At 41.2% G+C, this 22,357-nt stretch overlaps 2 protein-coding genes across 9 annotated transcripts; one reads left to right on the top strand and one right to left on the bottom strand.

The window, feature by feature from the left end:
- Positions 1-589: 589 nt before the first annotated feature.
- Positions 590-19,506, top strand: tpd52l1 (tpd52 like 1). Of its 7 annotated transcripts, XM_030405951.1 has the most exons (11): positions 609-718; positions 3,265-3,363; positions 4,685-4,897; positions 7,440-7,460; positions 9,372-9,490; positions 9,592-9,740; positions 12,357-12,458; positions 14,426-14,440; positions 14,976-15,014; positions 15,388-15,448; positions 17,339-19,506. In XM_030405951.1, exons 1-11 carry the CDS (start codon positions 700-702, stop codon positions 17,459-17,461), a joined length of 960 nt encoding a protein of 319 aa, XP_030261811.1. In that variant the 5' UTR covers positions 609-699; the 3' UTR covers positions 17,462-19,506. The 7 variants fall into 7 exon arrangements, with proteins under 7 accessions (XP_030261817.1, XP_030261818.1, XP_030261811.1 ...); XM_030405953.1 differs by lacking the exon at positions 4,685-4,897; XM_030405954.1 differs by lacking the exons at positions 4,685-4,897; positions 14,426-14,440.
- On the bottom strand, positions 19,378-22,147 carry hddc2 (HD domain containing 2). 2 transcript variants are annotated; one of them, XM_030405959.1, is made up of 6 exons: positions 22,017-22,147; positions 20,949-21,070; positions 20,693-20,795; positions 20,537-20,605; positions 20,312-20,450; positions 19,378-20,079 (listed from the first exon to the last, which is right to left on the bottom strand). In XM_030405959.1, exons 1-6 carry the CDS (start codon positions 22,089-22,091, stop codon positions 19,937-19,939), a joined length of 651 nt encoding a protein of 216 aa, XP_030261819.1. In that variant the 5' UTR covers positions 22,092-22,147; the 3' UTR covers positions 19,378-19,936. The 2 variants fall into 2 exon arrangements, with proteins under 2 accessions (XP_030261819.1, XP_030261820.1); XM_030405960.1 differs by having other exon boundaries at positions 19,378-20,049; positions 20,387-20,450.
- Between the last annotated feature and the right edge of the window lie 210 nt (positions 22,148-22,357).

The raw sequence follows: 22,357 nt of genomic DNA, 5'->3' as shown, positions 1-22,357 counted from the left end.
TGTCGTTTGGGGTGAGTTTGTTTACTCAGTTTATTCAGTCATGAAAACAAAGACAGTTTGTTTAGTTTAAGGACATAGAAGTCAGTCAGTGAAGATCTTTGTCTTGCAAATGCACCTTTAAATCCGCTTTTGACGTACTCGTACTTTTCTTGCGTACTTCTACTATATATTTTACCATAAAGGAGTTGTTGCTATAGTAACCTTTAAGACTTTAAATACAAAAAATGTGATTGATTCAAAGAGAAAGAGTTAACAGTTTATTTAGTTTGTTCTGGCATAAAATAAATCAGCCAGTGAAGATCTTTGCCTTCTGATTAAAATTGAAAAACTACATAATGCTCCTTTAATTATCTCAAACTCTCTTCCTCTAACTTGTAACTAAGTACTCTTTGATATTAACTTGTGTACTTTTATTCACATCTTAGTTTTGAACTTGTTTTTTTTTTTTGTATGACTGTTGCTACTTTAAAACAAACACAATCATTTATTCACCCTGTTGTTTGTTTACTGTAAGAAAATTACGCCCAGTAAGCAAATTATGCAAATTGTGCACGCGCGCTCGGTGATTGGCTCGTGCTCCGCAAGCCCCGCCCCTCTGAAAGCCAGCCCAGCGCGTGACGGCCGGATGAAACCCGAGGCGAGCCGCGCGTGCTGACGTGCCCTGTCAGTCTGCAGGGGAAGTTCACCTGGCTGTATCTGATGGAGACCAGACAACAAGGTGAGTCCGTGTCAGGAAAACCTTTTATTTACGGCTCCGGGATGAAGTTCGAGGAGGAAGCGAGGCTCTGCTGGAGTGTGTTGATCTGATAAAGAGCTGAGCGTCACACGTCACAGCTCTAATGTTGGAGGAGTGAATAGTATTTAATCTGGAAATACTGTTAAAGTCACAACAACAGTGGAGGAGTAAAAACATGGAGCCTGATTCTGGATTTAATGCAGTTTGTGATTTTAAACGACTCTGTTAATGTCACTTGTTCTGCTGCACAATGTTTATATTTTTGCAAATTGCTTATTCATGTTAACTGAATGCTGCTTTATTTATTTATTTATTTAATTGTGGCCAGATCTTTCTGGTGAGTCAACACATAAACAAATGTCCTCAGACAGTCATGCTGAGTTGGCCGGTGTGCTGTAGGTTTGTGTTACTGTTCATTCACGACATCATGGAAACTCCAGACTGAAGTGAGCCTCAGAGCTGGATCCTGTTTCCTGCCTCAGAGTCTATCTGCTGGTTTTAATGCATGAAGCTTTCAGGTACGTCAGGTATTTATAGAAAGAGCAGCAGAGTGCCAGTTTTTCTTGTTTGGTCTCTGAAAATCAGTCTAATCGGCCCTTACGTACACTGAACTTCATGCCAAAACACAGATTTTAATGAGAGCTCGAGTGCAAGATGTGTTTGTTTTTGTATTAAAACAACAAGTCTGTGCCTTCTCGCGAGGCACTGGATAAACATCACTGCTGTCTGTTTCATATAACAGTCCAATGTTTCGATTTAGTCACAAAAGATTCAGTGAAATCTACAAGTTGATGTTTACAGCCTGTGTTTGTGTCCCCTCGACATCTGGCTTTGAATGACACGCAACACGTTCAAGCTGTCGTATGTTGTCGAACAATTTGTGGCATTAAAGGTTCACGATGTTGTTTTCGAGGGGAAGACGAGAAGAGATCAGAAGAGAAAGATTTTGTACGCCTGAACAAACTAAATAACAAACTCTGTTTTCATGACTGAATGAACAAACTGACCTTAAACCACAACACTGTTTTTACATGTGGCGGACCCTGCCACCTTTCTAGCTTCAAACAGTGTTCTGCTGACCTTATTGTCCTCTGAGGACAGCTTGTTTATTCAGTTATTGACAGAATAAATATTTCACAGTTTGCGTTATTACCTCATTAATATTGTAAATATTAAAATTCTGGGCTCCACAGTGTCCCTTGTAATAAAAGCTGTGATATTTCTGTCATATTAGAGAATGACTTTTCTTATTGAGCACACATTTTTGGAGAAATGGGAATAAATGTAATGAAAGTTAAATCGTGAGACTCGAGCTAATCGAGCAGGGCAATGACTCCCTCATCCGTGCGGTCAGTGGGATAAAGGTAGCGTTTGTTTATGCAGGTAGTTCGTCGCATTCCTTTGCATGAACGCGTACCTGGGAGTCAGCAGGGCAACAAAACTGTTTCCATGAAAGATTATGAATGAATTTACATTCATTATCTCCCACAAAAAAGCATCTATAAGTAGCATTTAAACCATAACAGATCAAGATAGGTTTATGTTCAGCGTTGACTGTGTTTTTGGAGTTTCCAGTTGAGCTTCAATTGATTTTGCAGCCATATGACCGTCCGCCAGGCCTCTGATTTAGCGTAGCCACATGACCAGCGGGCCAAATGAAGTCTTGTGACCTGAGGTATTCCACCCCAGGAAGAAGGAAAGGGGGGAGAGAAACAGAAAACAGAGTAAAGGAGGGGAGTGCTAAAAATCTATATCAGTCGAATGTTATCCTCTTGATAAAACATTGAGTGCCACTTTATCTGTGAAGCCATGTGCTCAGAGTTAAAGCCTTTTGTACATGCAGCTCAATGTGGCACTGAGATCATCTTAAGAAAATGACTGTTTCTTGACTGGTATTGTCTTTGAGTGTCTTCCCCCCACCCTCATGTTAATGTTTTCCATTGAAATCTGTGGCTTTTTCTTCCCTGAAACGCACAGTTCACCAGTCAGTCTGACCACAAGTCGAACCGAGAAGGAAATCACAACACTGGGCGCCCGTGCTGCTCCGCTTCTTCCTGGAAGAAGTGCCAGAGTGTGTGTGGCGTAATGAGATCTCGTCAGCAATATGAGATTGCTCAACGATATCTCGGATATTCTTGCTTAGTTGTTTAAAAAGTTACAAAAGATCTCATTGTTGCAGATTTGCTGACCGATGGGCTTTTTTTTTTTTTTGAATAGCAAGAATCAGGAAAATCCTGTTTAAACTGCTGCGAGGAGTTCAGCTCAGAGCTGCAGAAAGTGAAAAGTCAGAGTTCCTGTTCCCTTGCAAAATGCAGACTCAGAGAAGCGTCTGACTTCAACTCCTGCAACGCATCAGACCTCACTGTTATCAAGTTTACCGACAGGAAGCTCCGGGATGGACACCGGAGAAACACCAAATCTCCCAAAAAGCGGGATGATGCTGCGAGAGTGTGTGTGTGTGTGTTTGTTCATGTGCATTTAACCCGTTTTCTTGTCTGCTCTCGCCCTGCTGCCTTGCTCGGCTGCAGAGTTGTACTCTAGTGTTCTGAGCGATGCAGTGGTGGACTGGGGCAGCATGGGTCCCGGAGAGGAATGGGTTAACTCAGCCAAACACGAGGGAGAGCAGGGTAAGACTCGACTCTCCCAGATAAAAGAAAAAAGAAACGTAAATCCACACTGAATCACAGGGTGGAGAAAAATTGCCGCTGCGCACAGACCGCATCGCAAGAGGCGACTTCAACGTGCGTTCACTCGAGCGCAGAACCACCTAAAGTGACATCACTGACGGTCTCAGAGGAAGTGCAGCACGTTTGACCATTTGAATTTAGAGATCAGTGCAGCAACAGTTTTCTTACTTATGTGATTCAGTGTGGATTTAACTAGTAATAGTCAGGAGAGTGGGTGCGTGTGGTCTGAGTTGGTATTGTACCTTGATTGTAGTTGATGTGCCGATTGCATTTTGTCTAGAAAAAGTCAGAAAATAGAAGATTCAATGTTTAAAATATTTTTTGTTTATCGGCTAATTGACGAGCATTGTCACGTCAGCTTTACTCTGAAAGGTTTAGGGTCGCCTTTGACCAAAATTCAAAGAATCTTTGGCCATAATCGTGTAAACAAAGGCGAGGGCAACAGTGTGCTTTATGCTAACATGCTACCGCCATGGCTCTGTTCGCCTCAGGGGCTGTTTGCTTTAAGCTAATGTTAGCCACTACAGGAGTATCGCTGTAGCTTTTGTATCAGGCTCAGGGGCTGTTTGCTTTGTGGTACACCGTCGCGGTGTACCACAAAGCAAACAGCCCCTGAGCCCGATACAAAAGAGAATTTTTACAAATATTACAAAAATGCTTAGAGAATAATTTACCGACCAACCTTTTTTTCAGGCCCCTGAGCCCAATACAAAAGAGAATGTCTACAAATATTACAAAAATGCTTCGATGATAATAATACTTTACCCACCAAGCTTTAACTGTTTAGGATTTTCAAGTACGATTTCAAATGAAGGATGCTTTAGGTAATAAATCTGAACATTTGCTCACACTGTCGGATGAATAACAGATATAAATGTAGCCAGACTTGCTTTGTCATTACATGCAAAAAATGCAAATAGGCCCCTGCTGACATTAACTTCCTGCCCTCTATAAGAAGTTTCTCTCAGGTCCAACAAGTTATACTAGAATAATTCATAATATGTGTCTGTGTATGTGATGTATAACCATCTCAAGTTCTTAAAATTAGATTTTGACACAAGCTCCTTCGACCAGGCCACCTATAAACAGATTACAATGTCATGGCCAGTTTCAGTTGGCTCACGATCAGACTCTGCAATTTTTTTTGTCAGTTAAGCAAAAACATCATTAAACGCAGACGCGTGACTTGCGACATCAGATGAATCAAGCGCTTTGTTTTTGTCTGAGAAGCTGAAATATGCTCAACTGTTTCCTCACTCAGGTTTGAATGAGGGAATGTTTTATTCCTCCGCGGAGGAATCCGTTAAAAGGAGCTCATACGGTGATTTGCCTCCCGCGGCCCAAAATGGGGGAAATCTGACAGAATGGGGTAAAACCTCACCGTCAGGGGACGATCAGCAGGGTCACACATCGATGTACCGCTCTGACAGCTGGGTCATGTCCACCACTTGGGATATGCAGCTTGACAGCACAGGTGAAGAAGGATGTAGACTAGAGCCTGTAGAGTTGACAATCTTTCACTTTGGTTGAACATTTACTTCACAGCATTACTGAGCTCTGTGGGAACCCAAAGCCACACTGGGGCTATAAATGCAACTGAGCTCATTAAGGTGAAGTCCTTTGTATTTTATCTTATAATTCAGGGAACGAGGTACGAGAGCTGAAGCTGTAAACCACAAAGTCCTTGTGTAACCAAAGGTTGACCCGTACCAAGGTTGCCTCTCCCCACCGATCCTGTTTGCTATATTAATTGACAGGATCTCAAGGAGCAGTGAGGTCAGATATTCAGCTTTGGGAATGTCAGAATTTTGTTTCTGCTTTTGAAAGATGAAGTGGTTCTGTTGGCTTTATCTGACCATGATATTCAGTATACATTGGGGGGTTTGCAACCGAGTGCGAAGCAGCCAGGATGAGAGTCAGCACCTCCAAGTCGGACACCATCGTTCTTTGCCGGAAAATGGTGGATTGATTGAGATCAAGTATCTTGGATCCCTCCTGAGCATCTTCCATCGGAGGTTTTCCAGACATGTCCAACTGGGAGGAGACACCAAGGTGGACCCTGAGCTTGAAGAAACGAAGAAAAGTACATCTCATCTGGTCTAAGAACACCTTGGGATTCCGTAAAAAATGAACTGGAAAAAGACGATGGGGAAAGGGATATCTGGAGTAACTTGCTCAGCCTGCTCCCACAGCGACCCAACCCTAGATGACCTGACGAATATGCATGGATGGATGAGTGGTTGGATTGATACCGGTTCTGTGTCACCTACTTTCAGTGCTGATTGACTGAATCATTGTTCAACCAAAGTGAAATGTTGCCTTCAAACATAGTTGTGCCACTACAAAAAGGTGCACCAGTAACATAGATGAGCACGTTTTAAAGCAACGTTGATGACAAATTCGATTAATAAGAATTTGTAAGCAGTTAGCTGCAAGAGAACCTTTTGGTGAACTTGCCTGTTCACATTGCTTTCAAACGTTGCCTGTGTAACATGACCTTAGTATTCCCGTTGACCCAACCCCCCTATTTTAGTTGAGACCTTCAGACTTTAGCTTACTTTGTATCGAACCCATTTCATACAGTGAACCATGACTGTGACCATTTACGTACAAGTCTCAGCATTCTTCACATTCCAGAGAACTGGCCGTGCCACAGCCGTGTATCATAGTCCAAATGACCTACATAAAACTGAGTGTGATGTTAAGTAAGATCTTCAAAGTGTGTTTTTGATACTCTTGTCTCATCGAAAATGGCACCGCACCGTCCATTAGTGTTGATAACACAAGAAGCAGCTCACACACAGTGGCTTTTGTTTCCATGACAAACCGTAAAACATGTGACTCTCTCTAACTCTTCTTACGTAGGTCTACATCTATAAGACACTTAAAGAAACAGCCATGAAACACAGACGCATCTCCCCTTTTTTTAGATTACCAAGTACTACGTTAGCTACAAAGAAATATACCTTAAAGTAAGGGTTCAAACCTGCCTAAGCTGAAGAGAAAACCTGAATCCACCTAGGAAACCCGTGTTCACAGTTAGCCAAACGGAAACCTGCCTTAGCTACAAAGAAGTCTGTAGTCTGTTTCTTTCTAGCTCAGGCAGGTTTCCTTCAAACTAGCTTAACAGAAACCTGCCCTAGCTAAAAAAACAGAAACCTGCTTCAGCTGAAATGGTAGCCTACCCACCTAAAATTAATAAAACCTGCGTTAGCCATGGAAACTTGTGTTAGCTGTAAGCCAAACGGAGCTGCCTGAGCTACAAAGAAGTCTGTACAGGTTTTCTATTCAGCTAAGGCAGGCTTCCTTTGAACTAGCTTAACGGAACATATTTTAGCTAAAATGTAACCCTCCGTAGCTTGAAAGAAACCTGCGTTAGCTAAAAGGAAACCTGCCATGGCAAAAAGAAACCATCTGCAACACGACATTATGCTAATAATCATGAATAGCCTACCTGTATGTGAAATTGAGCATCAGAATGGTAGTTTTTAAGAAGTTGCATGGATCTCTTTTTTGCATTTCCATGTTTATAATAATTATAACTAATGAAACACTTTATGCTAATTGCCCTCCTCTTATTGACTTGCACTGGTAGAATATACACATATCGGTGCTCTGTCTGGCATGTTAAGGTCTTCTCTTGGCTTTGTGAGCATAAAACAGCTCTGTCTGACTTCTCCATTCACTAGACAGACATGAAAAGCTTCCATTTCAGCCACGGGGGTTTAAAAAACTCTGATTGCCCTGCTGCTGTGTGATGTAGGCAGAAATAGCTCCCTACTATAGAAAAAGGCCTGTCTTGTATTGACGCATGCTGCGCTTGAGTTCTAGTGCTGTGAGCTACACTTTTGTGTGTGATTGCTGCATGTAGTGCCTCGTCGCTTTGAACCTTTGATTGTGAAGCACTGAGCTGTTAACAGAATTTTGTTTAAGACACTACTTTACTCAGCAGAGTTAATGTGTCAGTATCTACTCCACTAACTCTCCCCTGACTTGTGCTTTAATGCTGCCATAAGAGAGAGGACACCTCACTGCAGGTACAGTAATCTTTTTGATTTCCTGTCTGTCCATTCTGTGTGTTAAGATACAGTTTAAGCGCAAAACTTTCACAGGTCCACCACAGATATAGCGACATAACCACCTAAATTTGCACTTCTCGTTTTGTGTTCAATGTTCCTTTTGTTTTTTACTGGTGCTGTGTGCTACATGTATGTCCTGATTTGCCCTCTGCAGATATCAGAAATCCTGCAACAATAGACCATATTCACATGAAGGATATTTTCCTCTGACGTCACGCTCAGGGTTGGTAGCTCGAACGCTGATATTGCGTTATACGACTGTGTTCTACAACGCAAGTTGTACAAACGAAGGAAATCTGACAGATCATTACAATTACATTACAGCACTTCACAATTGACCAGCAGCTGAAAAGATGTTGAGTGGTTAAATTCTGGAGGAACATCAAGCTGTAGTTTAAAAGAAAACAACACATGTGATCACCCGTTACGTTAGCTACCGCCAGACAACGGCTAACATTCAACAACATTTCTGTTTGATTTCCATCAAGTACATTTTCACTATCGGGCTGAAATAAATGTTTGTATGTAGAATTAGTTTAGCTACGTCAACGTTAGCTAGGAAGTGGTTGAAAGCTAACGTTAGCTGTTGGATTTATCAAATTTAGCCTTGAAATATGAACCAATGTCCCAACAGATTTTCACAGTCTTTTCAGGACTTGCGAGTGAGAACATATCTTACCACCCTGAACCCCATGATCTCAAAGAAAAATGGCCACCCTGTGAATATGGTCTAAAGGAAAATCGGACACAAACAGTCTCTTCTTCTTTGACTTTCTACAGGTTTTTTCTATTCCTGCAAATACACATCACAGAGTCGTCTCAGTATTTATCCCGTCACTGTTGGCTCCTTTTATTCAGTCGAGCTTGGCAGAATTGTTTTGGGAAAAAAGAAACACCATTCTGGAACCTAAAGATGCATTGAATGAGTTCCTGCAGCATCATATTGTATAAGAGTCAGCTGATGCCAGTAAAATGACAGTGTGTATAATCTTCAGCTCTGCCTCATGCAAATCTCCATTCTCAGAGACAGTTTGCATTTCGTGGTGTTATCTGTGCTGCCATGTGTGTGTGTGTGTATGTGTGTGTGTGTGTGCGCGCGCGCAGTATAGTGTCCTTATGATATCGTCCAAAGACTGTTTTCTTTACTAAACTGTCCTCCAGAGTTTCTGAATGTTATCCTTTGGGGAATATTTTGATGCACTGTTTAATAGATGTGTATTTATGCCAACTGTCGTAAGTTTTCTTCGATGGGAACGGTTGCCAAGCAAACGCATCATTTGTTTATTGCTCGTTTTGCTCAATAAGTGAAAGACTTCTGATTTGTTTGCTCTGGAGACCATTCAAGTCCAATAAAGTGTGACTTAAAATTCAATCTGTCCTCAGAAACGGCATCGTGTTTGTTTATATGTGTGTGTGTGTGTGTGTGTGTGTGTGTGTGTGTGTTGGCCAGTCTGTAGTGTCCATCAGCAGAGTTAAAGCAAGATAATCCATGTCAGTTAATCCAGATTAGATCGCCACAGGCCGCAGCCACAGATTACATAACGGTTGGACAAAGTCAGACATGCAGACAGACGGACAGATGGACGGATGTGTGGACAGAGAAACATATATAGGGTGTCAGAAAGTTTGCAACTTGGACAGAACAACAAAAAAGAACAGAGACACATAAAAATACAGGAATCTTAAGTAAGAGAAACAAAACAGTAAAGGTCAGAGACATTTGTTTCCTCTGAGGGCCTTTGACGTTTCATTTAAAGGTTATACATTCGCAATACAATTGATGGAATAAAGGAAATATCTCGAGGCCCTTTTCAATCAAATTCCTGTCTCCTCTCCTCTGTTTGTGCGTCTCCATCACTGTTCGTTCAGGTTTTCTCGACTCGGAGCCACTGAGGGAGGCTGACGAAGATTATGTCTCAGAAGTCAACCTCAACAACTCCATCATGACGGAGGAGGAGCGAGAGGAGATCCATCAAGAGCTCGCCAAAGTACGTCCCCACATGCCCAGCCGCAAGCTTCAAAAGAACAACAAGGGTTGATATAACGAAGACAGTAATGGGATGAATGTTTCTGTCTTGTTTGCGTCCAGCTGGAAGAGGAGATCAGCACGCTGAGGCAGGTTTTGGCGTCTAAAGAGAAGCAGCAAGCAGACCTCAGACAGAAACTGGGCATCTCTCCTCTGAGCGAGCTCAGAAACAACTTCAGCAGAGGCTGGCACGACATGCAGACGTCCACGGCGTGAGTTTGAACGTATAATATCGTTAAAGTAAAGGGAGTAAGTGTGTGTGTGTTTGTGTGTGTGTGTTTGTGCCTGAAGCACATAACTGAATGGCTTTCCTGTTTGCTGTCAACATAGATGCCCTTTACAGGACGCACACACACAAAAGGACAGTTGATGTTGCAACCTGCTCCAAACCGAGTATCTGTTATAAAACACTGATATCAGAAAAACCCAATTAAAAAGACATAATCCTCTGCTCCTGGCTGCACAGCGTGTGTGTGTTTGTTATCTTTGTTGTGCTCAGTTCAACAGACATCATGAACCTGATTAAAAACACATCAAGTGGCTTCATGCTGCTGGAGGCCATCGTCGGCACACGGTTAGCTAAACGTCCTCTCCAGCCACCGGCAGTGATAATAATCTTTTCCAGCAGTGACAGTGTTAGCTGGTAGTGTTTACACTTTGTGAGTGAAGTGTGTGTCATCGTGGCAATATATGGTCTTGGAGCCCCCTGTTGTAGCGGGAACGAGGACAGTGGCTGTATTTAGTATTTTGATGTTTATACGTCCATCAACCACACAAGCTTTACGAAACTTCCCAGGTGTGTAGTTAAGATCCAAATGAAGGCTGACTTTGAAGATTAGCATGGTCTGAGTAAGAGGGCTGAAATTCTGGGTTGGCCACCTCACATTTGTCAATAAGATGGGCAGTTCAACCCATGAGTACTGAGTATTCATGTAATAATGTAGTAACAGCGACTGATCACTGGTGTCGGAACGTGAACATGTTGACGGGCAACTCTAGTTGATAATTTGTCTCGACTCAAGCCCTTTTTTGGTCATTGACTGTGAGAAATAACTTTTGTTTCTCAAGATGTATGTAACCAAAATCAATATTAGTCAGTCATCCATCCAATCAAATTTGTATGGAGTTTGGGGAATTATGGGAATTTTGCACTAGTAAAAATGTGTACGTTTTGAAAGTGAATTTATTTAGGGTTAACTATTCATTAAAGAAAACCAATACAAGATCTTATGGTCCAGTTGAAAGTATGCTCATTTAATTCGGTTGTAACCATGCAACACATCCAGCAGCATGTCATCACATGAACAGATCATTTGCCAGCAGCCCATTTAATAGGAATTCCGAAAAATTGCAACCCATTGCATACACAGTGAGTAAGTAGCGATGAACTCGGTTTATAGTTAGCTGTTTGCATGTGGGATGTTTCTTTATGGATGAGATAAATAAATTAGTTACATTAAATCATTATTTTGCACCCAGTCGCATGTGTTGACAAAAATGTTCCAAAGTGCCAACTTCTCCCTGTTACTTAACTTCTAGCTAGTTACTGCTGTGTTCAATGAAAAGCTCAATACAATGTTAAATATGTAAAATCATTCATTTAAATTCAACTCAGTGGCTGTTTTTTTTTATTTTTTATTTCATTTGACAAGATAAACACAGCCTGAGTAAATGACCCCATTATTTCCATTTTTTGCCATTTCCTCCCATAAATTCCCATAAATTCCCATCGAAAACTACCACATTAAATATAACACTAACGTCTAACAGCATTGCCTGATAATTCAGATGAAATAACCTGATTTTTACTGCATTATCAGGTGAGAAACACATCTCTAGCGCTCCTCTAAGTCAGAAAAACGACGAAGAGTTCCATGTTTTTACCTTTAACTGTCTCGAGGAATGACCCAGATATCTCACCAGCCTTTGAGCTCTTACCCAAACACCAAGAGACAGAGAAGAACAAGTGGATATTCTCTACAGGCCTCCCTTCTTATCTAGTTACACTTCAACCTGAAGATCATTTTACACACACAGCCGCCCGTCCTCATGTATAATGAATCGGTGTGACCGCAGGAGAATAAGATCGTTGAGATTTGTAAACTGCAAAGTCATTTTGATGAAGTACAGTCCGGTGTGGAGAAGAGCTTGTTGAGGGCGTTTCGCGTATTGTAAATATTTAACTGTAAACAGAAGTGGTAGCGAAGAGAGAAGCTCTTGTTTATTGTTCCGGAGAAAAGGGAAGTTATTTCTTCGCAAGAGTTTAGCACATGCTTGTTGCTTTGGGGAACAAAACAACAAGCATCGCCTACAAAGTCAAATAAACGCCTACATTTGAACCTTGATTCTTATTCTGATTGTCCTAAAAAAAAAAAAAACATGAATTGTATTTGTATTTTTACAGTAACATGATGTTGATCGGTATTTGTTGCTCGATGTTTTGGGGAGCAAAACAACAAGCATCGCCTCTGAAGTCAAATAAACCTAAATTTGAACCTTCATTCTTATTCTAATGTCCTAAAAACATGAATTTTTTTTGTATGTTGACAATAAAGTGCTGTCGATCAGTATTTGCACTCATAAACATGCGGTGTATCCTGAAAGGAGATTTATATAATAAAGGCTTAAAAGCCAGACAATGAAAAACAAAACGTGGGTTTCATTGCCAGTGATTAGCAAAGATTGATGGGAACAATCATAATGTCGGGCCAGATCACCGAGAGGCCCTTTGATCTGACGATCCCATTTGTTCCGTCTGCGCCCGACTCGTGCATGTATGAATATTGTTTTAATGAAATATTCTGAATGCGCCTCTCTTTGTGCCGCAGCTTTAAGAAGACATCAGAGACACTCTCCACAGCCGGACAGAAAACCACGGCAGCCTTCAGCACACTGGGCAGCGCCATCACCAGGAAGTTCGGGGACATGAGGTACAAGAACGATGTGGGATCTTTACGTCTCGTGTCATGTATAACGCAGATAGTGTCACAACGCTGGAATTGTGTCTCCTGCAGCCATGGTTACCTGTCATAAAGGCCCATCATCGGCGCATTTGCATATCGAAACCTATGACAACCCGGCCCGCCCACTCCCCACTGATGCGTTCCTACTTTCATCGGATACACATCAGTTTTATTTGTGCCATCCATCCCCGTCTCTCTCTCTCTCTCTCTCTCTCTCATCAATCAGAGTTTTTTGACTCTTGCTCCATCCAGCTCAGGGGGGAACTTTGAGATTATGTAAGCCCACATTAAGCTGCTTTCTGTGGGGAGCTCAGGGGCCCTGGAGGCAGCGTCTGTCCTCCTCCGTCACTGCTCTCCTCTTGTTCTCTTGTCTCTTTGCCTCCCGTCACTCCCGCGTTGCTCCGTTTGAGACGCCGCGAGTCAACGCAAAAGAGCCTGCATTGTTCTGCGCGTAAATAAACAGAGCGCTTGTGTATGTGTGTGTGTGTGTGTGTGACGACAAGAGAGAGCGGCAGCATGTGGGCCTGTGTGACTTCATGTATGTGATGGAGAGAGGCGGCTGCGAGAGAAGCTGATTGGAGGGAAAACTCCAACACTCCCGAGATTTTTGAAAAATACCCTATCGTGCGGAGACTGCGGTGTGTGTGACAGAGGCTGTGTTGTAAAGACAAATGTGGTATTTTGTATTTGTGGATACACTGCAGCTTATTGTGTGCAGAGAGGAAACAATGCATTATCTCTGATTATTCCAGCATGACTGGTCTAGAGTTACTGTTCCCTCGGAGGTACGTTCCACAGTGTGCATAGTTTTCGCTCTGTATGCACACACAGTAGGCATGTTTTGTTTTTCGTTTCGTTGCCGTGGATGTGTTTGAAAGAGTGCTCTTACATTTCATTCTGAAGTCAGAAATATTGAACTATTCTCTGACAGATTTTCTCAACAGGGATACAGCATGTCACAGTTTATGTGTATCTGCCCAGCTCTTCATGTTGTACACACTGACTTAAACATTGACGTAGATTTTAAAGTTAAATTCTTACGTATTGCTCCTTTAAAGAGTACCGGAGCTATTAATTTGATATAATATGCAGGAACATCACACATTTTTGCTTTCTTTCTGCTGTCAAATCAGCCATAAATATATCGTTTTGGTGCAGTTAAACACCAGAATTTCCTCTCTTGACCTGTGTTTCTTGCCACCACTGTCTTATTCTGTCATATTTCTCTCTCGACAACTAACGCTAACTCTTTATCCTTGTATCTGCTTTATTCTTGCATGTGTATGGAGGACTGTAACCGTCAAAACAAAAGAAAAAACAATAAAGACATAGATAAATTGCTAAATTGGTGAATTAATATACCAATTAAAACAGAAATATCAATTCATGGCACATTTTATGAATAAATACATTTACAAATCTATTTTTGATACGCTCAAAAAAAACAAAGGGAAAGAGGGAAATTATTTTGTTGAGTGTTTGTGGTGCATTTAATCGCAAATGTATTTAATGAGCCATTTATATTTTATTTTGACCAGTTCAGTCCTCCATATGTGTGTGTGTGCGTAGATATTTGGTTTGGTCATCATTGACCCTCTATTCATTAACTCAGGGTTTCCTTTAGATGTGTGGAGTGTGGAGAAGATTGTGTTTCGGTGTTTCCGTGTGTTGCTGATGTTTAACTTCAGTAGTTTTGTCAGTGAGTCGTGTATAAGTTTGGTGAGATGTATTTCAATCTGGTTCCACTTCCTTCATGTTTACTTCCCTAGACAGATATCAGCGTACCTCAAGTCAAAGTTAACAACAATATTAATACCTCTGACAGTTAACCTGTCATAGTAAAATTGGTTTTATACAGTATAAATGTTAAGTGAGTGTGACTGTAAAAGTCTGTATCTTTACAATGTTCTCCGTCTTCCTCCATGCCTCCCAAGATCCAACTCTATAGGGTAAGAACCACACAGCTTTCGTTTGTCTGAGGCGGCGAGTCTTAACTCAGTAGATCTGAGTCAGATCAGCTGATAGCAGCTAACTGGTTGGTTCAGTCTGGACTCGTACAGTCAGCTGAGCCTGCTGCTGCCATGTCATGCTCAGTCAGTCAGTCAGTCAGTCAGTCAGTCAGTCAGTCAGTCAGGCGCTTCTCGTCTCAGATCAGATCACATCGAATTGATTGACGAGTCAGGTGAACAAGGTGTCACGAACTTTCCTCCCAGCTGGAGGAGAGTAGCTCCTACAGAACATGCTGAGACTGACTGAGGATCATTCAGGCTTCTCACTTCTGAGCACTTACTGATTTTATTGATGGTTGAATTACATTTAATCAACTGTGACATCACACCATAGATCATACACACAACATAAAACATGTATGTCATCAGCTAACTCTACAGCCAATGCAACTGTGTCTTTGTTCCGGTGTGTGTCTGTGTGTTTGTGACCTCTGCTAACCATTAACTCCTCTCTCACCACGCTCTCTGGGGACAGCTACTCTATCAGACAGTCTATGAGCATGCCCACCATGAGGTAACCACACTGTGCTCACTTTGCTTTCTGTGTGTGAGAGTCAAGTTGTGTGTGTTTTTCTTATCTCTGTGTGATGTCAATCTTCGGGTCGCAACATTCCACCTTACTACTAAGCACATGAAGCAGCGCTGGAACACCAGCTAGATTAGAAGAGCAGGTTGTTTAATGTGTTTATTAAGTCAGTGCTGATAACTTAAATCTGATACGAAGACGCTAAGATGTTTTTCGAATGGTATTGACACCTGTTTAAAGCCCACACTGATATCCTGATGTCCCCACACTTTATATATTGCTTTTGAAAAATCACAAATTATGTTATGCAGTCGTTCTAAAACACTAAAGTAGAATGATTTTTCCTTCTTTTTCTTTACAGAAACTCTCCTAGCTTCAAGTCTTTCGAGGAGAAAGTTGAGAGTACAGTGACCACTATAAAGGTAAACAGTGTGTGTGTGTGTGTGTGTGTGTGTGTGTGTGTGTGTGTGTGTGTGTGTAAGAGACGCTTCTAAATAGTTATTTGAAGACGATAGAACCAATCTCGTTGGTTTGTTGTACGATAACTAGAAATCCAATGCACCACGTGGCTGGAAATCAACTTAACATTCTTTTCTAATCGCGTTATTTCGAATTGTGAACATCTCATTCAACTGAATTGCATCTTTGATGCTTTCATAAGAAACCGACGGTGACAACAATGTTCGGTTGGAGAGTCCTGATTTACCAGTCGGGCCGCAGATTGAAGTAAATGAAGGATCGGTTTTCCCTTAAAACACAAAACTAGCCATTAGTCTGAATGGCGATGATTTATTTTTTTGTTTTTCCTGTTTTTCTTCTGGGGATTAGGTTTTTCAGAGCCGTGGTAGTAAAAGTAACAAAGTGCCTTAAATAAGAACAGCTGAAATGTCAACCACTGCGCTTAACTGTTCATCTCTAAATGTTAGTTATGGCTGAAAAACCCCCCAAAACTAGTACAAAAACAAAGCATATTTAAACAATCTGACTGTTTGCTGAATGTCCCACCGACAGTCACTCTAATTAATGCCTCATGCTTTGTTCAGTAGTGAGCTGTGACGGTCAGGATTGTGCCTGTGAAACGTTACAAGATGTCAGTGCAGCGGCGAGAACACAACACTGTAATCTGGGTGTAATTGCTGGCTTACACTGTGACTCCTTCAGCCTGTCAGGTTATTTATATTCACACTGATCCCGACGCAGCCTGAGCAGCAGCGCACTCTCACCCTGCACGTCTGAGATAGACGCTGTGATTGGAAGAAGAAGGTTTCAGATAAGTGTGAAAGAATGTTCCCGGGGAGTGTTTTAGTATTATACCTGCTGTATTAACAAGTGTGTTACTGTTAAACTTATTTTATTTACTTTTTATACTGTTGGGCAGTTTTATGTACAGCAGTGGATCATTTTCTATAAGAGCATCAGATGTTTTTGGGGTCGCTGTCAAAGGAACCAATCCAAGAGGGTTATCAAATAGTTTATTCATGTGAAGAAGTAGGAGAATATTCTGAAAGCATAAAGGACACAAAATACTTAATTTTATCAGAAAAAAAAAACAGATTTAAAACATCTTACATGGAGATTTATGGTTTTCACTGGACAGGAAGGCTATAAATGTGTCATTTTTTTCTTCCTCTGGGATGAAGAGGAGCAGAAGTAGCAGAACCTCAAATTTTCAAAGGTGGAAGCAACTAATTACAGCTTTTCAAATAAATATAACTGAGTACCGAGTACATTTTCAATGAATATCCATCTTTTATCTGCATTTTTTGTAGCCAATAAAGTTATTTAATCACAAACAGGCCAATTTAAAACCCTGACATATTAACAAACGCACAAACTGTGCAGCAGGTTTGGGGAGGTGACAGCTGAGCAGGAGAGAGTTGGGAGTGATTTAGATTTTAGTAACTGAAGATTTGGAGGAACAGGAACTCCTTTCATGAATGGCCGCTACTGATAATGCATTAAACATCAACGGCTGAAAAGCAACTAAGACTTTGTGCGTTGACTCACATCTCTACCAGTAGTTTGACTTGTAATTGGGTAATATTGTAACATATCTTTACTTTTGAGTGACTTTTTATAACACTGTTAATATCATTTCAAGGATAAGTGGATAACCTCCTTAGAAAAACAAACACACACAAGATACACACTGTGGAGTCCTGTTACTCTTCAGCTTTACATTTACTCTCCTCCTCTTCTGTGCTCAGGCGACAGCAGTCTTGGTGAAAGTCTGCCACCTTGAGTCGATTCTGCAGCACGACAGCAGCACACGTCAATGTTGATGGACTTTTTCTTCTTCTGCATTTCCACAGACAAAGGTCGGCACTTCAGAGACCAGAGGCAGCTTCGAGGACGTCCTCTCCTCGGCAGCGAACGCCAGCTCTCAGGACACGCCCACCAACGACTTGACGGACGACCCTGACAGGCCGTGTTAGAGCCGCGTCCCGCCCCCGCGCGGCAGAACTTCAACCAAGGAACTCTCGTCGCTGGTGTATCTCAGCACGCGCCTTCTCAATGCTCTGACTGAAATGTTGCTTTAATTCGATCGCACGTGTTACAAACAATCCCGTGTCTGTGATTAAGTCTCCTCTTCTAACACCGTAAACACTCTTATCTCACTATTTCTTGTTGGGACCAAATTTACTCTAATTATTCTCATGCAGTAGTCGTCTGCCTTTTTTTTTTAGCTCTTTGTCAAAAGGAGATTGTTGTTGACGGGGTTGACGGGGAGAAGAAGCGACGCCTTTATGAGAAAATAATGAAATAATGAGAGGAGGATGAGCAGATTCTAAGAAACCAAAGCAGAGTATTTCTCCCGCCTCGTGATTTGGTTTGTCATGAAGACGGGAAGAACTCGACAAATCACAGCTGGAGCTCCTCGCAAACAAGAATAAGAGATTAAAGGTTCTTTCTTTTCATCCACGACCAAAAACTACAAAACCGCATGTTTGTGTTTGATTAAAAAAACATTACGACGTTAACATTTCTAACTACCTTAGTGCGTTTTACTAAAAAAGACAATGTCTGCTACTGACTGTTTGGGTTCGGGCCTGTTTGAATGCTGGATCATAACACAAACACACGTTTTACTCTGTATTCACATGAAACGCTGCATATGTCCTACGTGCAGCGATATTAGTCATATAGGTTAATGTAACTATGTGTTTTTGTTTTTAACATGGCTGCCTCGAGAATCTGATTAATCACACGGGACATTAAAGTCAATAACACTTTACAATAACTGCTATTAATAAACATAAAGCAGAGAATAAAACGATTAATAAACCATTTATCAACATCAGCCGCACCTTTACAGTAAACAACTGATTATAAATGTTTTTTTTAAACATTCATTGTATGTTAACCGTGAAATAACTATCAACTAAAGCTTAATTAATATATACATTTATACTGAATTGTTTATTAATGATGGTTTTCACTGAGTGGTAACATTAAATCCGATGCTGGAGGTTACAAAACAGCAGCGGTTGGAAAAGGTAAATAATATACCGATAACACGGACATCTAGAATCAGAATCAGTGGATTTGTGTGAGCATTATCTTGTCGATAATGCTTGTGGCTCGTTTTTGTAGGACCATTATTGAATTTCATTTCATTTTAAACGTCCACAATTCCACACTGTCACACGTACGGAGGAATAAGCGAGCAATAGATTACGTACAAGGCCTTATAACTGTAACATATCCCCTAGATTTATACAGGAGTGCTGAAACTTTGACACGTTTCCTTTGATACAGTCGATACGTTGTTTCCATGTTAGTTTAAGATCAGTCACGACCTCGATATTCAATATTAATGTTGCAGATTTTTGATCTGATGTCCCCGCTCACTGTCTTTTCTGATACAAGCTGTGTAATACTGATGTAACATCATCATACTGTAGATGTTAAACAATCCTTTACTGTAATGTGTACCCTGAATTCCAAGAATTGCTGTTACTCACATGTTTTTAAGCTTCCTTTTGCAGAACTAACTTGTTTAACACTGAAAGAAAGTCTGGACTGAGTTTTTATCTAACAAAAGGTCGGTGCCACAAAAGATTTTTTTTTAAAAATCCTTTGTTTGTTTTTTGCTGCATGACTCTGCCACCCCAGTAACGTTCTGTTTTGAATATTTAATCTGTTTTGTGTTTCCTTTTTTTTCCCTGAAACTTCTGACGCGTTTTTTTTTTTCTTTGCCGTGGTTTGAGAAGTCGCCCGCGGATCGTTTCCCGTTTAGTTCAGTCCGCCCGTGAGACGTATTTATTAAACATTCACATCATAAATCTTTTATAGCGAGAAAAGGTTGTCAGCTCTGAGCTAAATAACTAACATAATAAGATGCATGTTCTCTCGTTGGAAAATGATGAACAATGTATTTCACGTGTTTCACCAGTTAAAAGACCTTTTTACAAACTCCATGAACTTGCAGCCCAAAGACATAAACTGTGACATTCAAATAAAATAACATTGTGTCTAACATGTCCGTCTGTATTCATACAATTAATTACACACGATTATACATAACTTAGTTTTCAAAATTATTGGGAGAAAAAACAAAGTAAAACAATGATTCTAGTTATCAGGAAAATGATCGGTGAACTCAACAGTACGGGTCGACTTTACATGTACATATACAGTATGTGTGATTTACTTGTTCTTGTACAGTAGTATTTTAACAGGACATCTTTACTTTGCCTCGAGTCAGACTTTTGGGTACTTTTAACAACACTGGCTGTCGAAAATAGCTCAAAACTGAAGAGAGTTGAAAAGTCCCAGAATGCAGTTTTCCGCACTCGCCCATGTGCCTGATCCCGTTATGCGTTTTGGTTTTTTTCACATCCTCACGCAAGCTCCTGTTTCAGTACTGTCCGGTATAAACTGTCCGCCCATTAATGAGGCGTTCGCAGTCAGGACGAGTTGCGTGAAGACGCTGCGTCAGCCGCCTGCGAGCTCCCAGAACTCTTTGTTTCGTCTGTTTTTGTCATGTGACGTCCTCTCTCTTCGTTCAGAGAGCCGAGGAGCTGGAGCACGTCGGGGTGGTGGAAACGACCTGAGAGACAACAATGCAAAGGAATCAGAATCACTGAATTATTAATGGTTGTCTGTATACGTCTGTTATATAAAAAAAAAGTCTAAAATGAAAAACTCGTTAAATCAACCTATATTGCCTGGAAACAATCATGTATGATCACTAAAAGAAAACTCTTAAGTTGCATATGTATATACTGAATAAATAATGCATAACAAAATATAAGAAAAAGAAAGAAAGGCTGGAAATGTACCGTTGGTGGAGTCAAAGAACTCCTGCAGTCGTCCCGGCGTTCCCTCCAGCTCCTCGTACTCATGAGCCTGCAGGATCATCTCCAGGAGGTCGAACTGTTTCACCAGCCTGGCCTCCGGACTGCTCTGGGTCTCGTACTCCTGCAGTCAAGACAAACGCATGCCCGCTATTAGATTAGTTTGATTATCCAGTCACAAGCTCCAAACACAGACCCACAGCTTCGTACCTCCCACAGGCCGAAAATCTCCTGTTTGAGTCCCTCCGGCAGCAGACCCGCCAGATGTGTCATGGCTTCCTGAGGGAGAGGTCGAGGAGGAGAAGCGATGAAGAACCAGGAAGCATTGACGGGATTTGTTGTGTTTGGATGTAAACATAAGCTTACCTCTTCTCTCCTGTGTTTCTCTGCTTTACTGACGTTGTCTGATGGAGCAATGTCTCCCACAATGCACTCTGCCATGTCGTGAACCAGAGCCAGCTTTATACATCTAAAGACAGTGAAGGCAAGCACAACATATGAGCACGATAGAGTTGGTTTTTAATATGTTGTAACCATTTCTGCAACCCAATACTTGGACTAAATTTTGATGAATATTTACGCTTTAAATGTTGGAAAGTTGCTGTCTGTGTGAGTGACGTACCTGTCCTTGTCCACTGTGGGGTCAGTGATGGTCAGGGACATCATGGCCATGCGGTACATGTGGTCCGACACGCTCTCGGGTGTCTTCACGTTCCTGTAAACCCAGCCGGTCCGCGGGACCCTCTGCAGGAAACACACAACTCATAAGTGGCAAGGAAGAGGGAAAACATCGATCCAGAAATGTGTGACCTCGCTGCACAAATCACTGAGAAGTTCTTGTATGACTGTGAAAAAAAAAAAAAGTACTCTTATAAGAAATTTTTAAACAAAATTTCAAGGTGAATATTTTCAGCTTTTCCTCATCTTATATCATAGCAAACTGGATTTATTTAGGTTTTGTTCTGTTGGTACAGACAAAACAAGACATGTGGAGGTGTCAACATGAGCTCTGGGAACTGCTGATGGACGACGTTTTGTAAACCAAACGACTTTTCAATTAATTGATCAGTTAAAGGAGCACTTTGTAGTTTGGGGAAGAAATTTTGATCAGGAGAGAAAAATCTTAATTGATGGATTTTTTAAGGCCTGGACCATCTAATTAAATTATCATTTTCTTGTGAATGAATAAACAAACTGATATTAAAAGGACAACACACTTTCATACCGTTTCATTTTGTTTACATGTGGCGGACCCTGCCACCTTTCTAGCTTCAAACAGTGTTCTGAGGACCTGAAACTACATAATGCGCCTTTAACTGCTAAATCCTGCCACTGAAAGTAAACATGTCAAAGAGAAATCAACATTCTTGTTGAAGTCATTTGTAATTTATGATCACTTCACATAGCCATCTATCTCAGTGTATTGGCAACTGTAGCTACATGTTTAAAACGCACAAATTAACAATAAAGCATTCCAGCTTATAAACAGTTAGTAGTACGCGTTTGTAAAATGCAAGAATGATGAGTTATAATGATAAATTATTCAGTCCAGAGCGCTTTTTTTTTCTTCACAAAACTTGAGTTTCAATGCATGCAGTCCCACATCGAGTTTAATTATGGTATTTGTTGTTCATTCTTGTCCGGGAATAAATCCCCTTAAATGTTGCTTTAGTTCTTGGAGAAGTCTTACTTTGAGCTGTCCGATAAGTTTCATAAACTGCAGCATTTTGCTCATGCCGGCTGCAGCCTCCATGGTGTCCGCCATTGCTGTCCGATGACCCGGATGTAGTAAGACGTTTTTCTGCTGGTGTAGTAGCTCAAAGCAGCCACCAGGGCGGCGACATAGACAACACAACGAGCCTAACTTTACAGTCAATTTACATTTTTAGTTTAATCCTCCTCCTGGTTAGTAGATGTGTTTACCCTGGTGTTTAATACTTAATCGAAAAACATTCACTTTGTATTATTTTGATTTGGATTATTTTAAGTTATCCGCTAAATGCACAGCAATCAGTAGGTGGCGGTAGTGCG

The sequence above is a fragment of the Sparus aurata genome, chromosome 22 (genome assembly GCF_900880675.1).
Source record: "Sparus aurata chromosome 22, fSpaAur1.1, whole genome shotgun sequence".
Classification (NCBI taxonomy): domain Eukaryota; kingdom Metazoa; phylum Chordata; class Actinopteri; order Spariformes; family Sparidae; genus Sparus; species Sparus aurata.
Note: the sequence above shows the minus strand (reverse complement) of the source record. Positions and strands in the feature narration are given on the sequence as shown.